Genomic DNA, 24,939 nt, shown 5'->3' with positions numbered 1-24,939 from the left:
TGGTGTCAATGCCTTTTTATTCACTGTTTATTATGAAGATTAAATAACCTGCTTGGATCTCTTTGGAACAATTTTTGATGAAGGGGCCCTCTATTTAGGAACCAGTTGTCCAGTTTTTGATCCATTTTGTCCTCTCAGAGTTAGAAAGTTCACCTTTTATTAGTGCCCTTGATGAGAAGGAGAGGAAGACAAAAGGCTAACATTTTTATTTTATTTTTATTTTTTTTATTTTTTTTTTTGCGGTATGCGGGCCTCTCACTGTTGTGGCCTCTCCCGTTGCGGAGCACAGGCTCCGGACGCGCAGGCTCAGTGGCCATGGCTCACGGGCCTAGCCTCTCCGCGGCATGTGGGATCTTCCCGGATTGGGGCACGAACCCATATCCCCTGCATCGGCAGGCGGACTCTCAACCACTGCGCCACCAGGGAAGCCCAAGGCTAACATTTTTGAACGAAGACCTTAGTGCTAGCAACACTGGAAGGTCGGACTGCAGGGACCATCTGGTTGCTTTCTCTTCAGCAAAGGGATTCTTTCAGTTAAAAAAAAAAAAAAATTGGACACAAAGCCGGTTCATAAAAGCGGGCTTGCCCAAGTTAGCAAGTAGAAGAGGGCTCGGGCCATTCAGCCTGCCCTTCCACTCCTTCCCTTAACTCTCAAGCACCCCTATGGAATACTAGGGTTCCCCTGATGATAGTTTTAAAACTACTGGTCCTTCATTTTAAAGGTGGACAAACAGGCCCAGAGGAGGTACCCTACCCAGAGTCAGGCAGCCTTTACTTCTAATTCTTGACTCTTGGGGCCCAGTGTGGGGTCCACTGTTGTTTCCAAGTACAGGATGTGGGAGAGGAAGAGTCACCCACCATTTCTCTCTCTTTCTGATGCTTAGCACAGTGCATGGCACTTAGGAGGGCCTTAAGAACTACCTCTTAAGTGAATGTATGTATTTAGTAAATTCTGATGGAAGCTGTCAAAGCAGCTTTGAAACCTACAGATAACAGTGTTGCCTGGTTGTATGTCTGGACTCTTGATTGCACATGCCAGACACCATTAAACAAAAAGGGGGCTTTGCTGGAAGGATCCTGGGGCAAGTGGCCAGCCAAGCATTGGGTAAAGGCAGGATGTGTCTGGGCTTCTTCAGGAGCCTTGGAAGCTGGGGTCAGCATGGCACGCCTTCACCCGTGTCTCAGCATTTGTTCCACTGGTGTTCTGTGCAAGACCAGATGCATCTACTCTTTGTCTACTTAGCAAGAAAAAAGGCTGTAGACAGAGCGGGAGTTCCATATGTCACAGCTTTGCTATCTGGAGGAAGTTCCAGATCGAAACTCCTTAGGAAGACTCTGGTTGACTTAGCTCAACCAGTTAGTGTCAGAAGCCCTGGGGATCATACAAAATGACTTCATGACAGGTATTCCTGGGAGGGCGCATGGAGCCATGAAGCTATCAAAACAACGTATACATTTTTTTTTTGCGGTACGCGGGCCTCTCCCTGCTGTGGCCTCTCCCGTTGCGGAGCACAGGCTCCGGACGCGCAGGCTCAGCGGCCATGGCTCACGGGCCCAGCCGCTCCGCGGCATGTGGGATCCTCCCGCACCGGGGCACGAAGCCGTGTCCCCTGCATCGGCAGGCGGACTCTCAACCACTGCGCCACCAGGGAAGCCCAAAACAACGTATACATTTAAGTTGGTTGTTAGAAATGGCCTCCTGCTTAGTGAACTAAATCCACATGGAATGCTGGAGATTATGCTGCAAAATGAAGAAGACCTATTTATTTGTGAGTGGGAGTGCATAAAACATACATCCTTCCTTTGACAGCAGGCATTCAGCAATCCGGATTTCATTTTCTATCAAGATAAAGTAGAGCTGCCTAAATAAAAATTGCTAATATTAACAGAGCACTTAACGACATGCCCCAGGTTCTTCCCTAAATGCTTTACATGGTTAATCTCCTTTAATCCTCACAAGAACCCTATGGTCTAATAAGTATTATTATTATTACTATTATTATTCCCGTTTTAAAAAGAGGAAACAGAAAGGTAGAAAGTGGTTGAGTGGGGATCCAAACCCCTGTGCTCTGATTCAGGGTCCTAAACCACCATGGAGTACTGTCTTGTCAAGAAACTCCTTAGGAGATGCAAAGCTATCTTTAGAAGTTACGATTTGTGTACCATGCGATTTCAAAGCCACGTGTCATGAGGACATCCAATGTGGCACAGGTTTTAGAATCAGACCTAAGTTGGAATCTCGGTTCTGAGGACCTTACCGTAAGCATGCGCAAGTGGTTTACTCACCTATTAAACGGGACTAAGAGTATTTTCTTCTCAGGACTGTATGTGCACATACTGAGCCTTCAAGGCGTCATGCTCTCACCCATCTCCCGGTCCAGGGTACTAGGGGTGGAGCCGGGACGCGCCTGGGCCTCCAGGTTTGTCACCAGGGGGCGCGCGCTTGCGCTCTGCCCTCCGGCGTCTCCTGAGAGGCTCAGGGCCAGCAACTCCAGGTAGCGCATGCGTGTCTTGGTCCCGCGGTTGCGATTGGCTTTCAGGCGGCTGACCTGGAGTGCGCATGCGCTAAGGCAAAAGGCTAGCGTCTCGGGCAAGATGGCTGCGAAGACTTTTGCATCCCGCTTCCGAGGCTCTCGACGCTTTTTGAGTGGCTTCGTGGCTGGAGCCGTCGCGGGCGCTGTGGGAACCGGGCTAACTGTTGTGCAGTTCCTCCGGAGTCAGGACGCTGAACCAGCGTTGGCGGTGAGGGAGCCGGACGGTGAGTGTGTGGGCCCCCAGGTCTCGGGCCCGGGCTGCTACCTCGGGCAGGAGCCGTAACCGTGGACGCGCGCTGTCTCCACTCGCCAGGCCCTTGGTCGTCTGCCGTGCGGTCTCCCGACTCGGCTTCCTCTCCCCGCGTTGCGTCTCACCTGCCTGCTCCGTGTACTTCCTTCCCCCTGGGGATCTACTACCCCGACTTGTGTGTTTTTATTGTCTATGTCCTCCCCTAGATTGTTAGCTCCATAAGCGCTCGGACGGTGTCAGTTTTGTTCTCCACCAGCCCGGTACCTGGTACATAATTGGCATCCAGTACGTATGGATGAATGAACGAATGAACACATAGTTTTAGCAGATCAGTTAACTGTCCTCAATTTATCGTAGTTCAAATGAAGACTACCTGCTGGCCTTTCTTCAAAGTATGTAAATCCGCAGGTTACCAGGTGTACCTTATATTTGACAAAGTAAATGAGCTCATGTTCGTTTCTTTCTGTCTCGGACACACTAATTTAACTCGCTCCTCCTGATACTTGGCATTTGGGAAGAGAGCAACTCTGGTGGGTTGAAGCCTGGAGAGCGCATCAAGAGAGAATTATTTGGAAACCGACTCCCTGTTCCGTGCGTGCTTGGTTTCTCCCACTAGGAGAAGCAATACCAGTTTTACCACTGTCTTGCTGCAGCACACATCTCTGCTTCAGTACCAGAACATTGAGGAAGAGTGTCAATGAACGATGTTTTTTTTTTTTTGGCTGCATTGGGCCTTCGTTCCTCCACACGGGCTTTCTCTAGTTGCGGCGAGCGGGGGCTCCTTTTCGTTGCGGTGCGCGGACTTCTCACTGCGGTGGCTTCTCTTGTTGCAGAGCACCGGCTCTACGCTCACGGGCTTCAGTAGTTGTAGCACGCGGGGTCACAGGCTCAGCAGCTGGGGCACACGGGCTTAGTTGCTCCACGGCATGTGGGATCTTCCCGGACCAGGGCTTGAACCCGTGTCCCCTGCATTGGCAGGCGGACTCTAAACCACTGCATCACCAGGGAAGCCCCTGACCGATGGTCTTTTAAAAAAATTTTAAAGGCTGTGCTTTTGTCCCCACACTAACTCTTAGAACATAATGAGTAGGTAGGCTGTCTCGCATTCAATCATATCAATGACTAGTGATGACAGGAGTTTTTCCTTTGTTGCTTTTGTATACTCTGTACTTTGTGGGGCAGAGATTTGAAAATTTGATGTGAAAGACCAGCAAGATCAGGTCCTATTTAACAGTTAATGAGGTACTACCCTGGTGGCACAGTGGTTAAGAATCCGCCACGGGTTCGTAGCCCTGGTCGAAGAAGATCCCACATGCCGCGGGGCAGCTAAGCCTGTGTGCCACAACTACTGAGCCTGCGCTCTAGCAACAAGAGAAGCCACCTCATTGAGAAGCCTGCGCACCTCACCGCAACTAGAGAAAGCCCGCGGGCAGCAAAGAAGACCCAACACAGCAATCAATCAATCAATCAATCAATAAGAAAATAAATAAATTAGAAAATAAATTGGAAAAGTTAAAAAAAATTTTTTTAATTAAAAAAAAGAACAGTTAATGAAATAGCTACAGTTTACCTGGATAGAACTATACAACTGATTATAGGCAAAACCAGTATTTTGCCCACTGTCTCTTTTCTTTTCTTTATAAGTAATTGCAAAAATGAGATCACCTGGTTGATTAAATTGTTGAGTCAGTCCTTTGTCTTACCCCCTTCCTTATAATTTTTTATTCCTAGTAATAGTCACTAACTGTTATTTTTTCCCCTGTTTTTCATTTTTAGGTTCTTCAGAAAGAGCTCTCTTAGAACAATTTGGATTCCCTTTAACTGGAACAGAGACGAGGTGCTACACTAACCACGCCTTGTCTTATGATCAGTCAAAGCGGGTGCCTAGATGGGTTCTTGAACATATATCCAAGAGCAAGATAACGGGTAGGTGGTTAGAAGCAAAGGCGTTGACGAAAGACGTTTCCAAATTTAAAACAAGGAGGATTATTAATAATTTCAGCCATTTCTACTTTACAGCACATTTAGAAAATGATGGTGTTTGTGTGGCTCACTAGATAAATGGACCCTGCCTGGCAACCAGGGCACCCTAAACCCTTCCAGGCTGTCTCAGGGGTTGAGAGGATCTGTATCTTGACACATGAATTGGAGGCTTTGTCATAAATATTGTTGCAGTGAGCACCACTCATTCATTACGTCCACAAATGCTTTTTTTTTCCTGCCTCAGGTTTATTTGTACAAATAGCACAGGAGGACACCAGCCCCGTGCAGACAGCAGCCAGGGGTCACACCAGTCCTTCTGTCCTCACATTGGCAGACAAAGGTCTCTACTCCAGAGCCTTTGTGGGGTTCTGGGCACCTTTGGGAGCCTGAGCTAGAGCTGGAGCAGCAGCTGCACCTGCAGCCTTGGCCTTGGTTTGAGCCTTGGCCTGGGACTTTGGCCGGCAGAGCCTGAAATCCTTGGCGATGCGGGCATGAGCACGTTTCCCAAGCTTGGGGTGAGCAATGTAGGCAAGTTGACTGAGCTTGCGGCTGCCGCCTGTTGGGATCTTGGGCTTGACCTCCTTGGACTTTACGAGAGCCTTTTTTTTTTTTTTTTTTAGTTAATTTATTTATTATTTATTTTTGGCTGTGTCGGGTCTTTGTTGCTGCGCGCAGGCTTTCTTTAGTTGTGGCGAGCGGGGGCTACTCGTCATTGTGGTGCGTGGGCTTCTCATTGTGGTGGCTTCTCTTGTTGTGGAGCATGGGCTCTAGGCTAGCGGGCTCTAGAGCACAGGTTCAGTAGTTGTGGCTCACGGGCTTAGTTGCTCTGCGGCGTGTGGGATCTTCCCGGACACGGGCTCGAACCCTTGTCCCCTGCGTTGGCAGGCGGATTCTTAACCTGTTCGCCACCAGGGAAGTCCCTTTACGAGAGCCTTTATAGCCTCAGCACGTGCACTTATGGCCTTGGCGTTGTTGGCCTGCATCTTCTTCAGGCCCTTCTTGTTGTGCTTCTTGGCAAAGCGCGTGTTCCTCAGGAACTTGGGGTCCACCCCCTTAGGAGAGTCATCGGGGTTCCTTGATGCCGTTTCTGTGCTGCTTTTGGGACTGGTTGTGCATGGTGCGGTTCTTGGACTTGGCCAGGTCTGCACTGGGGCCTGCCTACAAATGCTTTTTTTTTTTTTTTTGCGGTACGCGGGCCTCTCACTGTTGTGGCCTCTCCCGTTGCGGAGCACAGGCTCCGGATGTGCAGGCTTAGCTGCCATGGCTCACGGGCCTAGCCGCTCCACAGCATGTGGGATCTTCCCAGACTGGGGCACGAACCTGTGTCCCCTGCATTGGCAGGCGGACTCTCAACTACTGCGCCACCAGGGAAGCCCACAAATGCTTTTTTTTTTTTTTCCCACGGTACGTGGGCCTCTCACTGCTGTGGCCTCTCCTGCTGCGGAGCACAGGGTCTGGATGCGCAGGCCCAGCGGCCATGGCTCACGGGCCCAGCCGCTCCACAGCATGTGGGATCCTCCCGGACCAGGGCACGAACCCGTGTTCCCTGCATCAGCAGGCGGACTCTCAACCACTGCGCCACCAGGGAAGCCCCACAAACGCTTTTTAAGTGCCTACTTGTGCATGGCACTGTGCTGAGCTTTGGGGTTATATCAGTGACCAGAGTAGATGGTCTCTACCCCCAAGGCACTTTGAATTAGGGAGGGGGTGGGTGGACCTATCAAATAATCATAAATGTATAATTACAGTTGGCAATAACTGTTCTGAAGGAAAAATGATTGCAAGTTGGGATAGTATAATTAAGGAACAGTAAAGAATACGATGAGAGATTATAACAGGAGAACCTGATACTGATTAGTGAGGCTTTGAGAAAGTGGCCTGAAGAGTGGATGGCAGTCACTCAGGCAGAGGAGTTGGGTGGGCAGCGGGGGTATGGAGAAGAGCGTTCCAGGCAGGGAAAGAGAAGCACAGTTGCATCTTTAAAGGCCCCAATGTGAAGAGTTTGGTTTGGTTATGGAACTCAAAGAAGGCCAGTGTGGCTGGAGCAAGGGAGAACGTGATGTGAAATGCGACTGGAGAGGCAGGCAGGTGTGTGAGCCTGTTCACGTGTCCTCAAGTTTCTTGGTGCGTTCCTGTAATTAAGATGACCAGATCTTGCTATTCAATGTCAGATTGGTTTCTAGGTAGCCTACTTCGATTTACACTCCCACCATCATTATTTGTCCTGTCTCTCCCAGCCCTCACACCTAATGAGCATTATTGAGCTTTACCAATTTATTAGTTGATATTATTTGCGTTTATTGATTACCAGTGAGGGTTAATATTTTGTGAATTATTCTTTGTGAATTTTTCTTTACAATTTTCAATAGGAATATTCTTTTTTAAAAATATTTATTTATTTATTTTGGCTGCGTCAGGTCTTAGTTGAGGCATGCAGGATCTTTAGTTGTGGCATGTGGGCTCTTAGTTGCAGCATGCAGACTCTTAGTTGCAGCATGCATGCAGGATCTAGTTCCCTGACCAGGGATCGAACCCGGGCCCCCTGCATTGGGAGCATGGAGTCTTACCCACTGGACCACCAGGGAAGTCCCAGGGATATTCTTTTTTGAATTTTGTAGGAGTTCTTTTTTATATTAATGATATTACTTTTTGTCATAGTTGTTTTATTCCCATTCTCTTATTTGCCTGTTAATTTGCTATATGGCCCACAAATTATTTCTCCATTGCTTTACAGTGCATGCTATGCTTAAATATATTAAAAATGCTGATATTAAGATGAGTGTGTGCCTTTATAGAGTACACATTAACTAGCAGAATAGCAGGAGGCTTGGAATATGCTTGCTGCTAGAAGGAAACTGATGTAAGCCCAAACTTTATCATAGCAGGTGAAATTGATTATGAATTTACATCAAGAGAAACTCACTTGATTTAGTCTCAAGCCTGATAAATTTCCTTTAAATACAAAAATTTTCCCAATATGGAATTTCAGCTTTACTAATTTTATCTTGCTGTTAAGTTATCATTTTCAGAGGCATATAAGAAAAGCACTGTTTCATATTGTAAATCACATGAGCTGTGTAATTTTGAGGAGGTAAAATAGAGCTAATTAATATTTGAAAACAAGCAATATACCTGTGATTTACTTATTTTAGTGTAAAGCATCTTCTGTTTTAGTTATGACAGACTAAGTTATTTAGATTAACTCTCCTGCTAAAAACAACAAGAAATGTTATTAGCAGTATATAAAAAGTATACAGAAAAAAAATCACTTAAAAAAAAAACGTGAAGAGGGACTTCCCTGGTGGTCCAGTGGTTAAGAATCTGCCTTCAAATGCAGGGGAACCAGGTTTGATCCCTGGTTGGGGAACTAAGATCCTACATGCCGCGGGGCAGCTAAGCCCACACGCAGTGGAGCCCGTACACTGCAACTAGAGAGAAGCCCATGTGCCCCAACGAAGACCCAGCGCAGCAAAAAAAAAAAAAAAAAATGGTCTCAGAAGCCAGATTCCTGGCTTCTGATCCTGGCTTTAAAAACAAACAAACAAACAAAACATGAAGAGGCAACATGATAGTAGAGCTTTCTTTGCCAGGCCAGTATTTGGGAACGCCAGAATCCAGAGGGGTAAGGGTGGCCCTGGTAAACCTGGTAAACCAAAGCCACATTGCCTTTGGTTTTGCAGCCTTATGGGGTGAGGGGGACTGAAGGCAAGACCTAGGGCTCACCCAAGGTAGATTATCTTACAGGAGACCCTTCCCACATTAACCTGGAACCCCAGAGGGCTGCACCCTCAGGGATGGGTGAACCAGAACTTACTTGCCTGCCCACCATAGGGAACTACACGGAAGGTTGCCTTGGCACTGAGCAGACAAGGATCAAAAAGGAAAATAAAAATTTGTTCTAGAGAAGTTGAGGCCACAGACTGGCTGTCATGCAGACTTGTAGCCCAAAGCCATGTAGCCTGTACAGATCAAGGAACCTTAAACCCTGAGCTTGCTTTACTGTGGTCCTCCACTGCTAATGCCTCCAGACACTGGACAGAAGTAAGTTTACATCCTCTCTTCAGGAAGGCATCTTCATCCTAGGATTTTGGAAATTCCCACAAATGATTTTTCTTTTTCTTTTTCTTTTTTTAATTTATTTTTGGCTGCGTTGGGTCTTTGTTGTTGCATGTGGGCTTTCTCTAGTTGTGGTGAGCGGGGGCTACTCTTCGTTGTGGTGCACGGGCTTCTCATTGTGGTGGCTTCTCTTGTTGCGGAGCATGGGCTCTAGGCGTACAGGCTCAGTAGTTGTGGCTCTCGGGCTCTAGAGCGCAGGCTCAGTAGTTGTGGCGCACGGACTTAGTTGCTCCGCATCATGTGGGATCTTCCCAGACCAGGGCTCGAACCCGTGTCCCCTGCATTGGCAGGCGGATTCTTAACCACTGCGCCACCAGGGAAGTCCCCCCGCACCCCCAAATGATTTTTCAAGGGCAGTGAGCACCAGATAAAGAAAATCAGACATACCAGGAAGCAATTCCAATGGTAATGACGCTTAGAGAAGTTTACTAGGAATTCTCTGTTTACAGTTATTATTTTTTTTTATGGGGTGATTCTAAGCTAGACATTAGATACTTTACTCTGAACCTTGGGGTCTGATAATTTAATTTTTTTCTTGATTGAATGAAATGACATTAGAATCAGTAACTTCATTAATCCCCATTTTACACTTTTTTGAGAAGCAGCCTGAGTATATTCCATTTGTCCTCATAATTTTTATAGTTTAACAAGGCCTGTCCTAATGACAGTGGAAAACATAGTGTTAGGATTCGCTGATGTCCACGGTGGCAAACTATTCTGAAGGTATCAGAATATAAGTAAAATTGAGGTTTTTGTCTCTCCTGTGTGGTGCTCAGATATTTTGTGTCAGGAGTTTCTGGATTGATCTCATAACCTAAATGTTTGTTTTGTCATGGCTTAAGAGGCAGTAAGCAAGATATCAGAGGCACTCTCTCCCTCCTCTAGGCTGTGCCTGCCCAGAACAAATTGTTTTGTGTCTCTATATATCCATTATTTCAGTACGTATAAATTTGTCAAATACCGTTGTACAACATACAATACATGGGGGTCTTTTTTTTTTTTTGGCCGTGCCATGTGGCATGTGGGATCTTAATTTGCCGAGCAGGGATCGCACCCATGCACCCCACACGGAGTCTTAGCCATTGGACCTCCAAGGAAGTCCCCGTGGGTGTCTTTTTTAAAAAGCAAGAGTGTATTTAGTAACTAAGCTTTTTATACAGCTCAGCTATTTGATTGGTCATTGCTTTTACATAGATACTATCCAAGGGATTTTTCCACTTAACTTGAAAGGCCAGAAACAAAAGTATATGAGATGCGATAGCTGCACTGTATGAAAAACATTCTTTCCTGGACTAGTCCTTGCTAAATTCAGGTGAAGTAGCCGAACTACCCCAGGAACTTGAGACATGCGTGCTGTCACTAAGTACTAACTGCTCAAAGAGATACCAGCCAGCAGCAAGCAGCTTGCCTTGCTTAGAGAATCTTGAGGGATATTTGTCCACTGGTAACTTACCATTTTGTGTGTTTTTCTTCAGGTGATGCAGACAGAAAACATTGTAAATTCAAGCCAGATCCCAGCATCCCTCCAACCTTCAGTGCCTTCAACGAGGACTATGTTGGCAGTGGGTGGTCACGAGGCCACATGGCTCCAGCAGGAGATAACAAATTCTCATCTGTAGGCATATTTTTTGGGAGGGATGGGAACACAGGTCTGGTATTATGTGTACCGTGGGACTTGGAAATTAAAAACCTAGGAGCCAAACCCTAACACTTGAGAATTTTCATACCCTATTTTGTATTTTTCTTCCTGACTTCACTTCCTTTCTTTGCTCAGATGCTCAGACATTTTTAAACAGGTTGAGGAAAACTAAATGCTATGCAAAAGGGAATTGGAAAGCCAATAGGAACTAAAGCTACTCACTCATTTTTATCTTGAAAAATTTCAGACCTGTAGAAAAGTTGAAAAAAGAACACAGCAAAAATATTTTGACTTGTAGAAAAGTTGAGGATAGTACAGCAAAAACATTTTGATACATATATTTTATATATGCATTTTTTTGAACCATGGACAGTGAATTGCAGACACTGTAACACTTCATGCCTAAGTAGATTGCTTGGGAGATTGTATTGTCTAAAGATGAGGATATTTGAACATATGCCAAGTGTATCATTATACCAAGAAGTGTGTGCAAGTGTATTTTTGTATATTTGTACAATAATATCCAGTATACAGTTCTCATTCAGATTTGCCAAATTTTCCCAATTATGTCCTTTACAACTTTTTTTTGGATTCAGTATCTAATCATGAATCACATATTACATTTAGTTGTCATGTCTCTCTAGCCTCCTTTCATTTAGGATAATTTCTCTGCCAAAAAAAGGCGAGAAATGTCTTTTCTGACATTGGCATTTATTGCATGAATTGGTGATTATTATCATTAAGATGGTGGTTCTTAACCTTGGATACTCATTGTAACTACCTTGGGAAGTTTTAAAAAATCCTGATGCCCAGACTGTAAGCCAGAGCAGTTAAATCAGAAATTCTAGGGGTTGGGACCTAGGCATCGATATTTTTGAAGCTCCCTAGGTTATTTCAGTGTGCATCCAAGGCTGAGAACCACGGTTTGACAAGAGGGTATTTGATGGCCTTGGCAGTGTAGATCAATGAAAGGAGATCCAATGACAGAGCCTTGGGTTTACAGGTCAGAAGTGTGAGAGGAATGAACACATGGTGGCTAGAAATTCAGAACATTAGGACTTTTTTTGTGCCACTCTTGAACTAATGTGTTTGCACTGTACTAAAATACTACTGTGCTCCTGAAAGCTGCCCTTTGTTGAGAAACCCTCTGCCAGAGGCTTAGCACTAGAATTCACCTTTTAGCTTTATACTGGAAATTTTTCGTTCATAGAGTCTACATTATTGGTTTGAATTTTATAGATTGTGAAGAAAAGCAGCACACCAAACTACTTCTTTTGTTATAGTCCTTATTCTGAATAATTATTATTGAGCTTTCTGTCATGGAGTAGCTGTGGCTTTCGTTTATCTAAACAGATAGTTGCTGTAATTGCCTGGAGCTAAGGTATGAAAAAGGAACTGGTTATCTCTGCTTTGTAAAATCTCTCTCAAAGGGAAGGGTATTTCAGTGCAAGTTACTATTTTTATTTCTTTTCACAGAAAGCCATGGCTGAAACCTTTTACCTTTCTAATATCGTGCCTCAGAATTTTGATAATAATGCTGGTTATTGGAACAGGTGAGGGGTGAGAGTTTTTAAAATGTGATTCTGTGGGAGATGAGTGATGTGACAGGAGAATGTGTGCCTAGCACCTGTTTCTGCCTTTGTTTTTTCAAATGTTAAAACTACTGAAGATAAATATTTTGGACTAGTTTTCTTTGCTAGATTTGGAAGTATAGACTTCAAAACATAGCTAGCCATTTTGGTCATGTTTCCTCTGGTCAGAAGTCAAGTTCTGGAAGAAACTACTAAAAATATTATTACTGAGGCCGTAGAACACTGTTTATAGGCAGAGGATACTGTATGTTTCTCCACTTGTATTTAAAGAGTTGCTGAGCTTTTTTTTTTTTTTTTTTTTTTTTTTTTTGCGGTATGCGGGCCTCTCACTGTTGTGGCCTCCCCCGTTGCGGAGCACAGGCTCCGGATGCGCAGGCCCAGCGGCCATGGCTCACGGGCCCAGCCGCTCCGCGGCATATGGGATCCTCCCAGACCGGGGCACGAACCCATATCCCCTGCATCGGCAGGCGGACTCTCAACCACTGCGCCACCAGGGAGGCCCGAGTTGCTGAGATTTTTTTTTTTTTTTTTTTTTTTTTTTTTTGCAGTACGCGGGCCTCTCACTGTTGTGGCCTCTCCCGTTGTGGGGCACAGGGTCCGACGCACAGGCTCAGCGGCCATGGCTCACGGGCCCAGCTGCTCCACGGCATGTGGGATCTTCCTGGACTGGGGCACGAACCCATGTCCCCTGCATCGGCAGGCAGACTCTCAACTACTGTGCCACCGGGGAAGCCCGCTGAGATTTTTAAGAACAGTTTTGGTACCGTTGAACATAACCATTACCAGTTTTTGATAGAAGCTGTCTACAGTTGTCCCCCGTTATCCATGGTTTTGCTTTTTGCTGTTTGTTACTCATCATCCACAGTCCAAAAATATTAAGTGGCAAATTCCAAAAATTAACAATTCATAAGTTTTAAATTGGCACGTTGCTGAGTAGCCTGATAAAATCTAGCGCCTCCTGCCGTGTCCTCCCGGGGATGTGAATCCTCCCTTTGTACAGCGTATTCCCCCCATTGGTCAGTAATTGTCTCGCTTTCATAGTGCTTGTGTTCAAGTAACCCTTACTTTACTTAATAATGGCCCGGAAACGCAAGAGTAGTGATGCTAGCAACTTGGATTTGCTGAAGAGAAGCTGTAAAGTGCTTCCCTTAAGTGAAAAGGTAAAAGTTGTTGACTTAAGAAAGAAAAAAAATTGTATGCTGAGATGGTTGTGATCTGTGGTAAAAAGGAATCTTCTATCTGTGAAACTGTGAAGAAGAAAAAAGAAACTCATGCTGGTTTTGCTGTTGCATCTCGAGCTGCCAAAGTTATGGCCACTAAGCATAAGTGCTTAGTTTAGATGGAAAAGTCATTAAATTTGTACAATAAGATATTTTGAGAGAGAGAGAGACCACACCCATATAACTTTTATTACAGTATATTGTTATAATTGTTCTATTTTATTATTAGTTATTGTGTTAATCTCTTACTATACATAATTTATAAATTAAACTTTATCCTAAGTATATATGTACAGGAAAAAACATAGTGTATATAGGATTTGGTACTGTCTGCAGTTTCAGAAATTCACTGAGGGTCTTGGGACGTATTCTCTGTGGATGCAGGGACTACTGTATGAAATCATCTGGGCTTTCTGTATTTTTCTGATGCTTTCATGCAGTTCTTTCAGGGGATCTTTTAAGCATTTAAAACTGGTACAAATATTTCATGCTATTGCATTTTCCCCAGACATTACTGTGTGGTTTGAAATAATGAAGAGAGCACCCCACACTAAAAAAGACTTCAACAATTATCAGTCATGGCCCACATTTGTTTCATCTACATACCCTCCTTTCCCCCTACGCAGATTATTTTAAGCAGGTCACAGATGTATTATTTTATCCACAAATATTTTGATATATATTTTTAGAAGATAAGAATTCTTTAAAAATATAACCACAGTACTGCCATTGCCCCTAAAAATGTAACAGTAATTCAGTAATTCCTTATTAACAATTTTATAATCAGTGTTCAAGTTTCCCTGCCGGTTTTTACCTTTTTTTTTTTTTTTTTTTTTTTTTTGGTTGATTCTAACACAGTCCACACATAGCTTTGGGTAATATATCTCTTCAGTCCCTTTTCATCTGTAGGCTTCTCCTCTTCTCCCTGCCCCCGCAAATTATTGGTTGAAGATCTGGGATGTTTGTCCTATAGAGTTTTCTTTCCGTATTCTGACTGATTACATACCTTCAGAAGCATTTAACATTTTCCTTTTTCAAGAGATATGTTTTTTGGAGGAAAACTTTATTTTATTTTATTTTTTTGTGTGGTACGCGGGCCTCTCACTATTGTGGCCTCTCCCACTGCGGAGCACGGGCTCCGGACGCGCAGGCTCAGCGGCCATGGCTCACGGGCCCAGCCGCCCCGCAGCATGTGGGATCTTCCCGGACCAGGGCACGAACCCGTGTCCCCTGCATCGGCCGGCGGACTCTCAACCACTGCGCCACCAGGGAAGCCCAAAACTTTACTTTTAATTGGGCGTATATGCTATAAGATGTAATGTTGATTTTACTTTTTAGATACAGAAACTGAGGAATGATGTCATGCATTGTTACCTCTCATAAATTGCTTCCAACTGCAGTATAACAAAGTGCATATTAAAACTACTTGCCAGGGCTTCCCTGGTGGCGCAGTGGTTCAGAATCCACCTGCCAATGCAGGGGACACGGGTTCGAACCCTGCTCTGGGAAGATCCCACATGCCGTGGAGCAAGTGACCCTTTGTGCCACAACTACTGAGCCTGTGCTCTAGAGTCCACGAGCCACAACTCCTGAGCCTGAGTGCCACAACTACTGAAGTCCGTGCACCTAGAGCCTGTGCTCTGCAACAAGAGAAGCCACCCAGTGAGAAGCCCGTGCACCGCAACGAAGAGTAGCCCCTGCTTGCCACAACTAGAGAAAAGCCCACGCACAGCAACAAAGACCCAACACCGCCAAAAATAAAAATAAATAAATTTATTTAAAAAAATAAAAATAAAAAATAAAACTACTTGCCATTTTAATCTAATAAATTAGCAAGAACAGTTTTTAAATGATTACTCCCAGTGTTCTAAAGATTCTTGTGAAACTGCTGTGTCGTATTTTGGAGTTTATAGAGTAAATTTGTACAATCTCATTAAAAATATTAGTTTTACATATAATCAAGCATCATTAAAATATTCAATAAAGTAATTCTGGCCCTTGAAATTTATTCTAAGGAATTAATACAATGTTGCATTATTTAAGAAATGTCAGGATAAACCCAATTGTCCTACAGTAGGAGTAGTTACATAAAGATATATCAACTTTTTGAAATGATATGTAATTCTTGAAAAAAGTTTATTTGAGAACTAGGGCATAGAAAAATATGAGAGGAAACAAAACAAAATTTCAGTTATAAACTGTACATTGAATGCACACACAGGAAAATGTAGGTAGTTGTATAAATGTGTGTATTTTTAAAGTTTTTCCATGCAGTAAACACACTGGGAAGAACATTGCTTATATGCTTATAGTGTTTTGTGCCATATTCTCTTTACATTGATTTCTCTAATTTAATATTCTTGGTACCTCTCCTAAGGACTTGGTATGGTTTACTGCTTTTTCTACATTTATGTGTGAGAATATCACACATCTTTTTGCTTTGTTTCTCAGAATAGAAATGTACTGTCGAGAACTGACAGAGAGGTTTGAGGATGTCTGGATAGTATCTGGACCGCTGACCTTACCTCAGACTGGAAACAATGGAAGGAAAACAGTTAGTTACCAGGTAGGAACGTGTTTTAATATTCAAGCTTATGTTATTTGCATGAGATTATAAACTCATTCTTTATTCTACTTTTTAATTTCATTTATTCACCAGGATGTATTGAGCACCTGTTGGAATGTTAAGCATAGCGGATAAAATGATGGGTTAAATAAAGCAAACATTGACTTCAAGGCGCTCACAGTTTAGAAGGGGAAATAGACATGTTATCAGTTAATTATGTTAAAGTGTGATCTGATGTATAAACGTATAGATGAAGTGGTGTTGGAACAAACTGACCAACCCTATTTGTGGGGGTCAGGAAGACTTCTCAGAGGAGGAGATGTTTTTTCTGGCCCCGCTGCATGTGGGATCTTAGTTTCTTGACCAGGGATCGAACCCTCACCCCCTGCATTGGAAGCACAGAGTCTTAACCACTGGACCGCCAGGGAAGTCCCCCAAGGAGGAGATTTTTGAGCTAGATCATGATGGGTAAGAGTGAACTGAGTCAGGAGGGAAGCACGGGGACTCCAGAGGATGGACGGTGTGAGTGCAGGACACTTAAGATCAATAGCAGAATTCTGGGGTTTGGGTATCGTCACAGACACGGGCTGAACTCAGGCAGATGGAGTGAGGAGGAATAGAGGAATGCAGGAGAGAGTCATCACAGATTCGCTTTTTGGGTGAAGAAGAGGGAAAAATTCAGGAAGACATCCAGATTGCACTTAGTTGAGTAAATGGGAGGAAAAGCTTTTCTTTTAGATGCTTGGATTTTTTTAAAAAGGTGACTTTTTTTTACACGCACGATATTTGAGAACTTTATGAACTAAAGGAAAGGGAGATTGAAGGTATAAGAGAATATAGTTAGTGATGTGAGAGCTGTAGACAGCTTCTGTTATGCCTGTTATGAGATTAAGGATTCTGCCAAGATATGGACACCAAGGGGGTAAAAGGAGGGTAGGATGAATTGGGATATTGGGACTGACATATATACACTAATATGTATAAAATAGATAACTAATGAGAATCTGCTGTATAGCACAGGGAACTCCACTGTACAGTAGAAACTAACACAACATTATAAAATGACTATACCCCAATTAACCAAAAAAAAAAAAGGAGAAAAAAAAGGATTCTGCCAAGAGGGTGGCTGAACTGATGTACTGTGAGATCTACAGAGGGTCGGGAATGAAGTGAGGTGAGGAGGAAGAAAGGTGATAGAGTCAGTGAAAGGAGAGGGATTGAAGGACTTCCTGGAAAGTCAAAGAGGAGGTGTGTTTGGGGGGAACATCTAGTAGATATTTAGTGAATGCTGCTTAGGTCACATGGTTACTTAAGGGGGTCTGTGATAAAATTGAACCGAGAAACAGTTAGGAAAACGAAAACAATTTTAGGGTGTATTCTGTCCTACTTGACTGGCTTATTATCAGCCTGTCTGGCTCTGATGAGCAGTGATGTGTAAGTCTCCAAGTGTTCACACAGGTGCTCACGCCCTCAGAGTATTCCAGGGGTTCTTGTGGGAGTGAAGGAGTGGCAACGGAGTTAGTATTCCAAGCAGAGTAATCTCTCTCCTCTCATCAACTTGCTAATTTTCGTATTTTTTGTAATACTAGAAGGAAAAAATGCCTTAAAGCTCCCTGTGTTCTCTCATTTTTCGAATACTAATTATTCTTGAGCTTTGGTAAATCCTCTTTACTCTTACTTTTGGAAAATAGGTTCTCCCAGCTTTCAATTCTACACCTTAAATGATCAAATTACAGTTCTGTGTGGGCTTTGTTTTCATAAAATTGAAAGATTTGTATGACTAGCTTACTGTGTAGTAGAAGAAAAATGTATACAAGGTTTAAAAGGGACAGTTAACCAGTAGTTAAGAACATTTCACGAAACAGCTTTTTTTGTGTGTGTGAATATTTCTGTTAAATATGTTTTGGCCACATGCTGTTGTGGGAAGTATATTGTTTTTCTTAAGTCGGATATAATTTTTATTATCAGTCTGCTAAAAGCGCCTAGAAGCAGTGATATGCTATTAACAATGAGTGTACCCTGAGACCAGATCTTGGTTTCTAAAAAACCACCTCCTGCTGAAAGCACCCAGCACTTGCAGAAATAGCTGATTCCAGGGATGGTGCAGGGAAAGTACAAACTGGAACATCTTGTGCCAGGAAGCAAGTAAGTACTCAAACAAATGGTGAGGACATGTCAGAAGAACACAGGAATCAGCTTTATGGACTTCTAACTTAACGTGTCTGGAACTATTTGATATCAAAATAAAATGGATTATAGAACTAATAAATAGGAATCCATATCTTAATACATAAGTAAACACATGGGTGTAAGGAGAAGCTTCTGTGTACCACGGACTGTCAACTAATAAGTTTGTAAGAATGAAAGAGAAAAATCATTTTGTAGCCATCATGGTAATGTGTTTCAAACAATCATCAGTGGATGTTAAAACTAGAGAGTGGAAGTTTTATGAGGAATAGGACATTTATATAATCTAAAAGAATCCCTCCACAAATTACTTATTGATGACAAAGCAAGAAATGGTAACTTCACAGTAGAGAACCCCCCCCCCAACGGAGTGATGAGAGTTAATATTGCGTGTATGGGACTTACTGATAAATTGTACTTGCTGCTGTGATGCACTAAGGATACAGTATCACTTCTGTGATATTTCTGCCCAAAATGCATAATGTTGAGTCTCATCATGCAGAAGTATCAGGCAAACCCCAACTGAGGGACATTCCGTGAAATGGCTGACTTACATTCTTCAAAAATGTTAGTGTTGTCAAAGACAAAGGCTGAGAAATTAACTGTTCCAGGTTAATGGAGACTAAAAACTAAAGACTAAAACGGCTGAAAACAAAATGCATTGTGTTATCTTAGATCGGATCCTAGATCAGAAAAACAAAAGTTGCTAAATAAGACTTTTTTCAGACAATTGGTAACATTTGAGGTCTATAGATTAGATAATTATGTTTTATCAGTGTTAAATTTCCTGATTTTGATCATTGTACTGTGATTATGTAAGTGAATGTCTTTGCTCCTAGGAGATGCATCCTGAAAGATGTGTCTATGACTTACTTTCAAAAGGGTTAGGGGAAAAAATAGAGAGAAAAAGAGAGTGATAAAGGGAATTGAGCAAAATGTTGAGTTGATGAATCTGGGTGAGGGGTGTGCACGTGTTCCATGTGCCATCCTTACACATTTTAAATTTGCAGTTAATTCAGAATGAAACAAATATATACGTATATACCTTTTAGTATATCTTTTCTAGACCAGAATTCTTATTACACTGGAGTATGTAAAACTAACCACTAAAAAGACTTAACCTTACTTCTCCTAAATCGTTGATCCGTGAATGATATTCAGGCTTGTTCAAGTAGCCTTGAAGAGAGTTTCAAAAGAGACCTGTCAGCCCTTCTCACCCTAATTAGTGTCGTAATGGTGAATGTGTGAGGGCAGTCAAGATGAGCTTCCTGAAGAGTATACTTTGAGTAACAGTCTTGTTTTTTTGTTTTTATTTTAAAGAATTATTGGTCTTAGGCCTTTTCTTTCAGATTCTGGGCCTCTGAAACTATATCATTAGTTTTCCATGTCTATATTAATTAATAGGACCTATTCATGCTCACACTGGCAAATCTTTAAGTATCTCTTATGTGGGAGGATTGTATATGGAATTGTAAATGACATGCTTCAAATTACATTCTTGATTACTTTCTCCCTTCTTTCCTCTATTTCACATCCTGGGAGTCATCTCTCTCTCTTAATTTCTTTGAGTCAACAACTTTTATCAGTTCTTTTACTTAATAACTTGTACTCAGATTTTGCAGAAGCTCTGAACACCTGTAATATTGAGGAGGACTCCACTAAGTTTCTCTGCACTTCCTACTTTCTGGCATAACAGGATGTTCCAGACTCATCTTGGGCAAACTCTGGAATCATCCATATCTCTTGGTTCATTTTAATGGGGATTGGTATTTAGAAACCGAGATCTGGACAAGTTGATTCTTGAGTACTCGGTCTGCTGTTTGGCTTGTCATGTATGTTCACCACATTTATTTTTAGCCATTTTTAGTGGGTGGAGAGAGCCCCAAAAAACATAGTATGTGAATTCTATTGCCTTTAGTGGCACACTGTTGGGAAGGCCTTTTTTCTCCATCTTTAATATTCCTATGCTTTTTTTTTTTTTTTTTTTTTGTGGTACACGGGCCTCTCACTGTTGTGGCCTCTCCCATTGGAGCACAGGCTCTGGACGCGCAGGCTCAGTGGCCATGGCTCACGGACCCAGCCGCTCCGCGGCATGTGGGATCCTCGCGGACCGGGGCACGAACCCGCGTCCCCTGCATCGGCAGGCGGACTCCCAACCACTGCGCCACCAGGGAAGCCCCCTATGCTTTTTAAATTTTTAATTTTATTTATTTATTTTTGGCTGCATTGGGTCTTCGTTGCTGTGTGCAGGCTTTTCTCTAGCTGCGGTGAACGGGGCTACTCTTTGTTGCACATGTGCTTCTCATTGTGGCTGCTTCTCTTGCAGAGCACGGACTCTAGGTGTGTGGGCTTCAGTAGTTGTGGTACGCGGGCTCAGTAATTGTGGCTCGCAGGCTCAGTAGTTGTGGCACATGGGCTTAGTTGCTCCGCGGCATGTGGGATCTTCCCAGACCAGGGCTCAAACCCGTGTCCCCTGCATTGGCAGGCGGATTCTCAACCACTGCGCCACCAGGGAAGTCCTTCCAGTGCTTTTTGAGAAGGCGATTTGTAGACCCTGGTCGTAAAGGAAGCAGATAACTGTGTGTTATGTGTGTGTACATAAAGTTGAATTGTTGGTAAGAATCTATATCCCTCGATGGGTATGTAGTTTTTCATCTTTCTTGGAATCGTATCAAAGCGACATCTACTTTTATATACGTATTTATATTTTTCACTAACAATTTCTATTATAGCTTTTGTTAGATTTGGCATCAAAGTTGACTTCAGGTGGAATTTTAAATTTAAAAATCTTTAGTATATTTATTAGCATGAAAGCAAAATAGGATCCTTTAGTAAATTAAATTGGAAACATTGTCTCAGAGCTCACCATTTTAGGAATTTAGTTGGGCCAAAAATATTATATATATGCGTACAAATATATACACGTATAAACTTGGGTGAATTTGGTTAAGGAAAACAGACACGGGAGGCAAAGCTAGGCAAGGGGAAGGGGTAGGAAAAGGTAGGATGTGTGCCGAGAAACAGTAAGTCCCTCAGACAGTTGGATTAGAGCACTTGTATAGGGAAGAAGATGAAAATGAAAGGATAAACAACAAGGACCTACTGTATGGCACAGGCAACTATATTAAATATCTTAAATACCTAATAATAACTGTAATGGAAAAGAATCTGAAAAAGAATATATATGTGTGTGTATGTATAAAACTAAATGACTTTGCCATAAACCTGAAACTAATACAATATTATAACATTATAAATCAACTATACTTGAATAAAAAGTTGTTTTGAAAAAAAAAATAATAAAAGGGAAGGTTTGCACCAGATGGTAGAAACCTTGAATGCCCAGCTAAAAATTCAGGTTATTTTCTAGCAATTCATAACAAAATCATTGTGGATAAAACCATGTCCTTTAGTGATGCTGAGAAAGGGGACACAGCATTGCCCAGCCCTCGAGGTGGGTCTCTTCCTCTCAAGGAATTAATATGTATTTGAATCATGAATTCCTGTTTCCCGGGGAATATCTTGCAATTATGTGTGGCAATTCATGTTTTGTTTTCTTAAATCCATCCATTTAGTATTTACTTCTTGTTTACAACTATACTCTGAACCTTATTTTAGGAGAATATACCTAATAAAAGCGAGGTATTTATTTACTTTTCTATCTAGGTAATGAAGCATATATGTGTCTACTTTGGAGGAAGTGAAGCGGATGAGCTGGTGTTTATCGAGGGCCATATATACCACCCGGTGTGTAGGTGGCTTTGTTCACGCCATCCCAGTCAGTCCTCACAAACGGCTCTTACAAACAAGCAGTGGTTATCTTCTTTTATAGGCAAGGAAATTGAGGTTTTGAGGGGTCACATCCAAGTGACATTGCTAGTAATTGTCAAGGGGGAAATCCAAAGGTGGGTCTCTCTACTTGTATGAGAATTGCCAGTCATTCGTAGTATTGTTCTTTAAGCTCTCAAAAGTCGACAGTGAAGGGATTGCTGTGCTCTTCATATATAGAAGCTTAAGGCCAGGAGGTAAAACATGATGTGGATGGAGAGCAGTTACAAGTGATATTTGCTAGCCTGCAAAAATAAGAACAGAAAATGGGCCAAGAGGAGGATTCCTTATAGCCAGGCAGAAACGTCTGCTAGAATATGTAGGAAAGAATCACAGCATCATAGGATTTGAGTAAGTGTGAGCCTGAGGGAAGATTGGTAGCAGTGATTTTATCAGAGTGAGTCATCTGACAGCTCTAATCAGAATCACCCCCTTTATTATAGCTTAGGTCATCCATGTGCCTATTTCTAGAAAAGATTGAATCAAGACAAGTGAAACATACCTGAAGATCCTGGCCTGAACATTATAATTGACCTGGCAGGAAAGTGAGCTTCAGATTTGACAGCTCAGTAGTGGTGGTGGTGGTGATGTCAGAAGTACTTAACAGTCTGTGTTTTCCTTCTACAGCCTTATTTTCCAAACTTCCACAGTTCCTGGAGGGGGAGGAAATTGAAAATATGTCTCCAGGGATCTTGAGGTATCAGCTGTAGTGATCAGGAATTTTTTTTTGAAATCTCCTCTTTTATCTTTATGCAATCTTCATTTCCATATCTATTTGTTTTAATTGAAATAAATTCTTTTATGTGTTAAATATTTCCTGACCCCCATCCTAAATTGCCTAGTAGAATTGAGAGTCTGGGAAGTTGTGCTTGCTTGTTTCACTGGCTTGGCATCTCCCACCCCTATGCAGGACAGGTGCCTAGTGTGAGAGGCACCGTCTCCCAGGGTTTGAGCTCCCTCAGAGGCTTTACAGGTAGCACACGGGGCTGCCACACCCCTGTTGACTCCCCACCCCTGTGACTCCCTCCCTTTTTGTTCCTCCAGCCTCTCAGGTAGAGATTCCCTGTGTATCACACTGTGAATTTCACTCGATTGGCACGACCCTTATTTTAAGGGCTTCATCTCTTGATGGGTCCAACAGTTTTATTTTTGGAATTTCTTTTTTTTTTTTTTTTGTCTTACCAGGGGAACGTAACCAGATACATTACATCTCTCTGAGTCTTGCAGGTACCTATTTTTTCCTCACGATGCTGCTTGCTATTTCACTTAAGGCACATTTGCTGCAGATATGACGTGACAGAGGGCAGGCTTAACCTGGGTGTTGTTTGCGGCCAGTCTCTTCTGGCACTGAGTCAGCATGAAGGCCCAGCTCTGTGTGTGTGGAGTTGGGGGTGGGATGGGGGAGCAAATTGTCATCTCTGTCTCTTGGATAGTAGGGAACAAGCGCAGGCCAGCACGTACGGAAACTAATTTCAGGTCGCGAGCGAGTGCCAGCTTTATGATTGTTATATATGTTGTATTTTCTAGTGATTCCCAGCTTTTGTTACAGCCTTGACAAGAGTTGAGTGCTGTTTGGTAATCTCTTGGATAGTAGGGAACAAGCGCAGGCCAGCACGTACGGAAACTAATTTCAGGTCGCGAGCGAGTGCCAGCTTTATGATTGTTATATATGTTGTATTTTCTAGTGATTCCCAGCTTTTGTTACAGCCTTGACAAGAGTTGAGTGCTGTTTGGTAATTTAACAGCAGCAAGGATTTCCTTTGTAAAGTATTTTTATACCTAAATGTTACATGAAAAGGATTATTGCTGATTTACTGATACTAAAAACTTGGTTCACGTTAAGCCCTCGAGTCCTTTGTTTAGGGTATCATTTGGGTCCAACCTGTTTTCTTCTCCTGAAACCCTGTTGTCCACCTTGAACGGGTCTAATTTTGCTTGATCCCATGTTTCCCCACTGTCCCTCTGCAGAACCATCTTTTGTACCAATGCAATTGCATTTTTGTCTTTTGAATGACATCCACTACAAAAATAGCTTTTTTACATAGGCCTTGCAGATTTCAAAATCTTTTTTTTTTTTTAACGTGTCTTTGTATCTTCAGAACTATTCTATGAGATAGACTGCTTGGGGATTGTTATTACCCATTTTATGAATGAAAAAAGAAGATACCAGTGGCTGTGAATTGCAACTTTGTGCAAAGCCTCAGGTCTGTGGGGTTTCAATCTGCTGAACCATTCTGCTTCAGTACCCTAGTTTCTAGAAGCATTTTCTGAAAGTCTTCCAGTTTTCCTGAAAGTGGGAAGAATTTATTATGTAGGTTGAGTTGTTTACAGAGAAGAAGATAGCTTTAAAATATTTCAGGATTTTTTTTTTTAAGTTTTAAATTCAAGGAAGAAACAATGAGGGTTCTGAATTTCCAAATAGGACTGGCTCCTATATTAGGCAGATTAAAGACGTTTACTTCCTGAGAACAAAGCAGACTGAACCAGAGAAGATAGTAGCTAAGGTTTCCATTATTCTCTTTATTTCTGGGAATAGTGTTTTACGCCCCCTTTGTTGAAATATTATGAGACCGTCATGGGTGGAAGTCACACTTTGTGGTTATCAGGAATTTCTGTGTCCATGAGGTTTCTCAAAAGTAATATTAGAGGTCCTCTAGCTATGTGAGAGTTTTTGAAAATCTAATAGAAATGGTACATTTCCATGAGGTAAAGCCATGAATCTTCAAATGTCAAGCTTCTTTACTTTTGGATGGAATTTAATAAACCTGGTTAGAAGCTCTGGTTGGCAGCACATGGCCTAACCAATTAATTATTTTTGAGAGTTGTCATTTGTAGACAAAGAGTCCATGAGGAGAGAAAGTAATCAAGTGACCCGTCTCCTGACAGTTGGAGTCTGAGATCTGTGCTGCAGTGATGGAGGATGTCCACCAGGGGGCACCAAGGATTTGCTTAACTGTTGGCTCCCCAGCTAGTTAGTGCCTGGACCACCTGAAGCCCATTTAACCGCCACCACCACCCCCGCCC

General features: G+C 42.7%; 1 protein-coding gene and 1 pseudogene across 3 annotated transcripts in view; one reads left to right on the top strand and one right to left on the bottom strand.

Annotated features, from left to right (window-relative positions):
- Window positions 1–2,456: 2,456 nt before the first annotated feature.
- Window positions 2,457–24,939, top strand: part of EXOG (exo/endonuclease G) — a 35,312-nt gene continuing 12,829 nt past the window's right edge. For both annotated transcript variants that reach the window (XR_014295488.1, XM_082638174.1), the window contains exons 1-5: window positions 2,457–2,758; window positions 4,561–4,710; window positions 10,359–10,498; window positions 11,999–12,075; window positions 15,786–15,900. Coding sequence is in view for 1 of the 2 variants with exons in the window: in XM_082638174.1 (XP_082494300.1) it covers window positions 2,503–2,758; window positions 4,561–4,710; window positions 10,359–10,498; window positions 11,999–12,075; window positions 15,786–15,900 (738 nt within the window). In the remaining variant the exon portion in view is untranslated. The remainder of the gene's footprint in view (window positions 2,759–4,560; window positions 4,711–10,358; window positions 10,499–11,998; window positions 12,076–15,785; window positions 15,901–24,939) is intronic.
- LOC309813804 (large ribosomal subunit protein eL29-like) lies at window positions 4,993–8,596 on the bottom strand (annotated as a pseudogene). The gene is made up of 3 exons: window positions 8,582–8,596; window positions 5,694–5,925; window positions 4,993–5,366 (listed from the first exon to the last, which is right to left on the bottom strand). The product of its transcript is annotated as a large ribosomal subunit protein eL29-like (transcript).

This window comes from Mesoplodon mirus (assembly GCF_964341445.2).
Source record: "Mesoplodon mirus genome assembly, chromosome: 12".
Classification (NCBI taxonomy): domain Eukaryota; kingdom Metazoa; phylum Chordata; class Mammalia; order Artiodactyla; family Ziphiidae; genus Mesoplodon; species Mesoplodon mirus.
The sequence above is the reverse complement of the archived record's forward strand: the minus strand, read 5'-3'. Positions and strand labels throughout refer to the sequence as shown.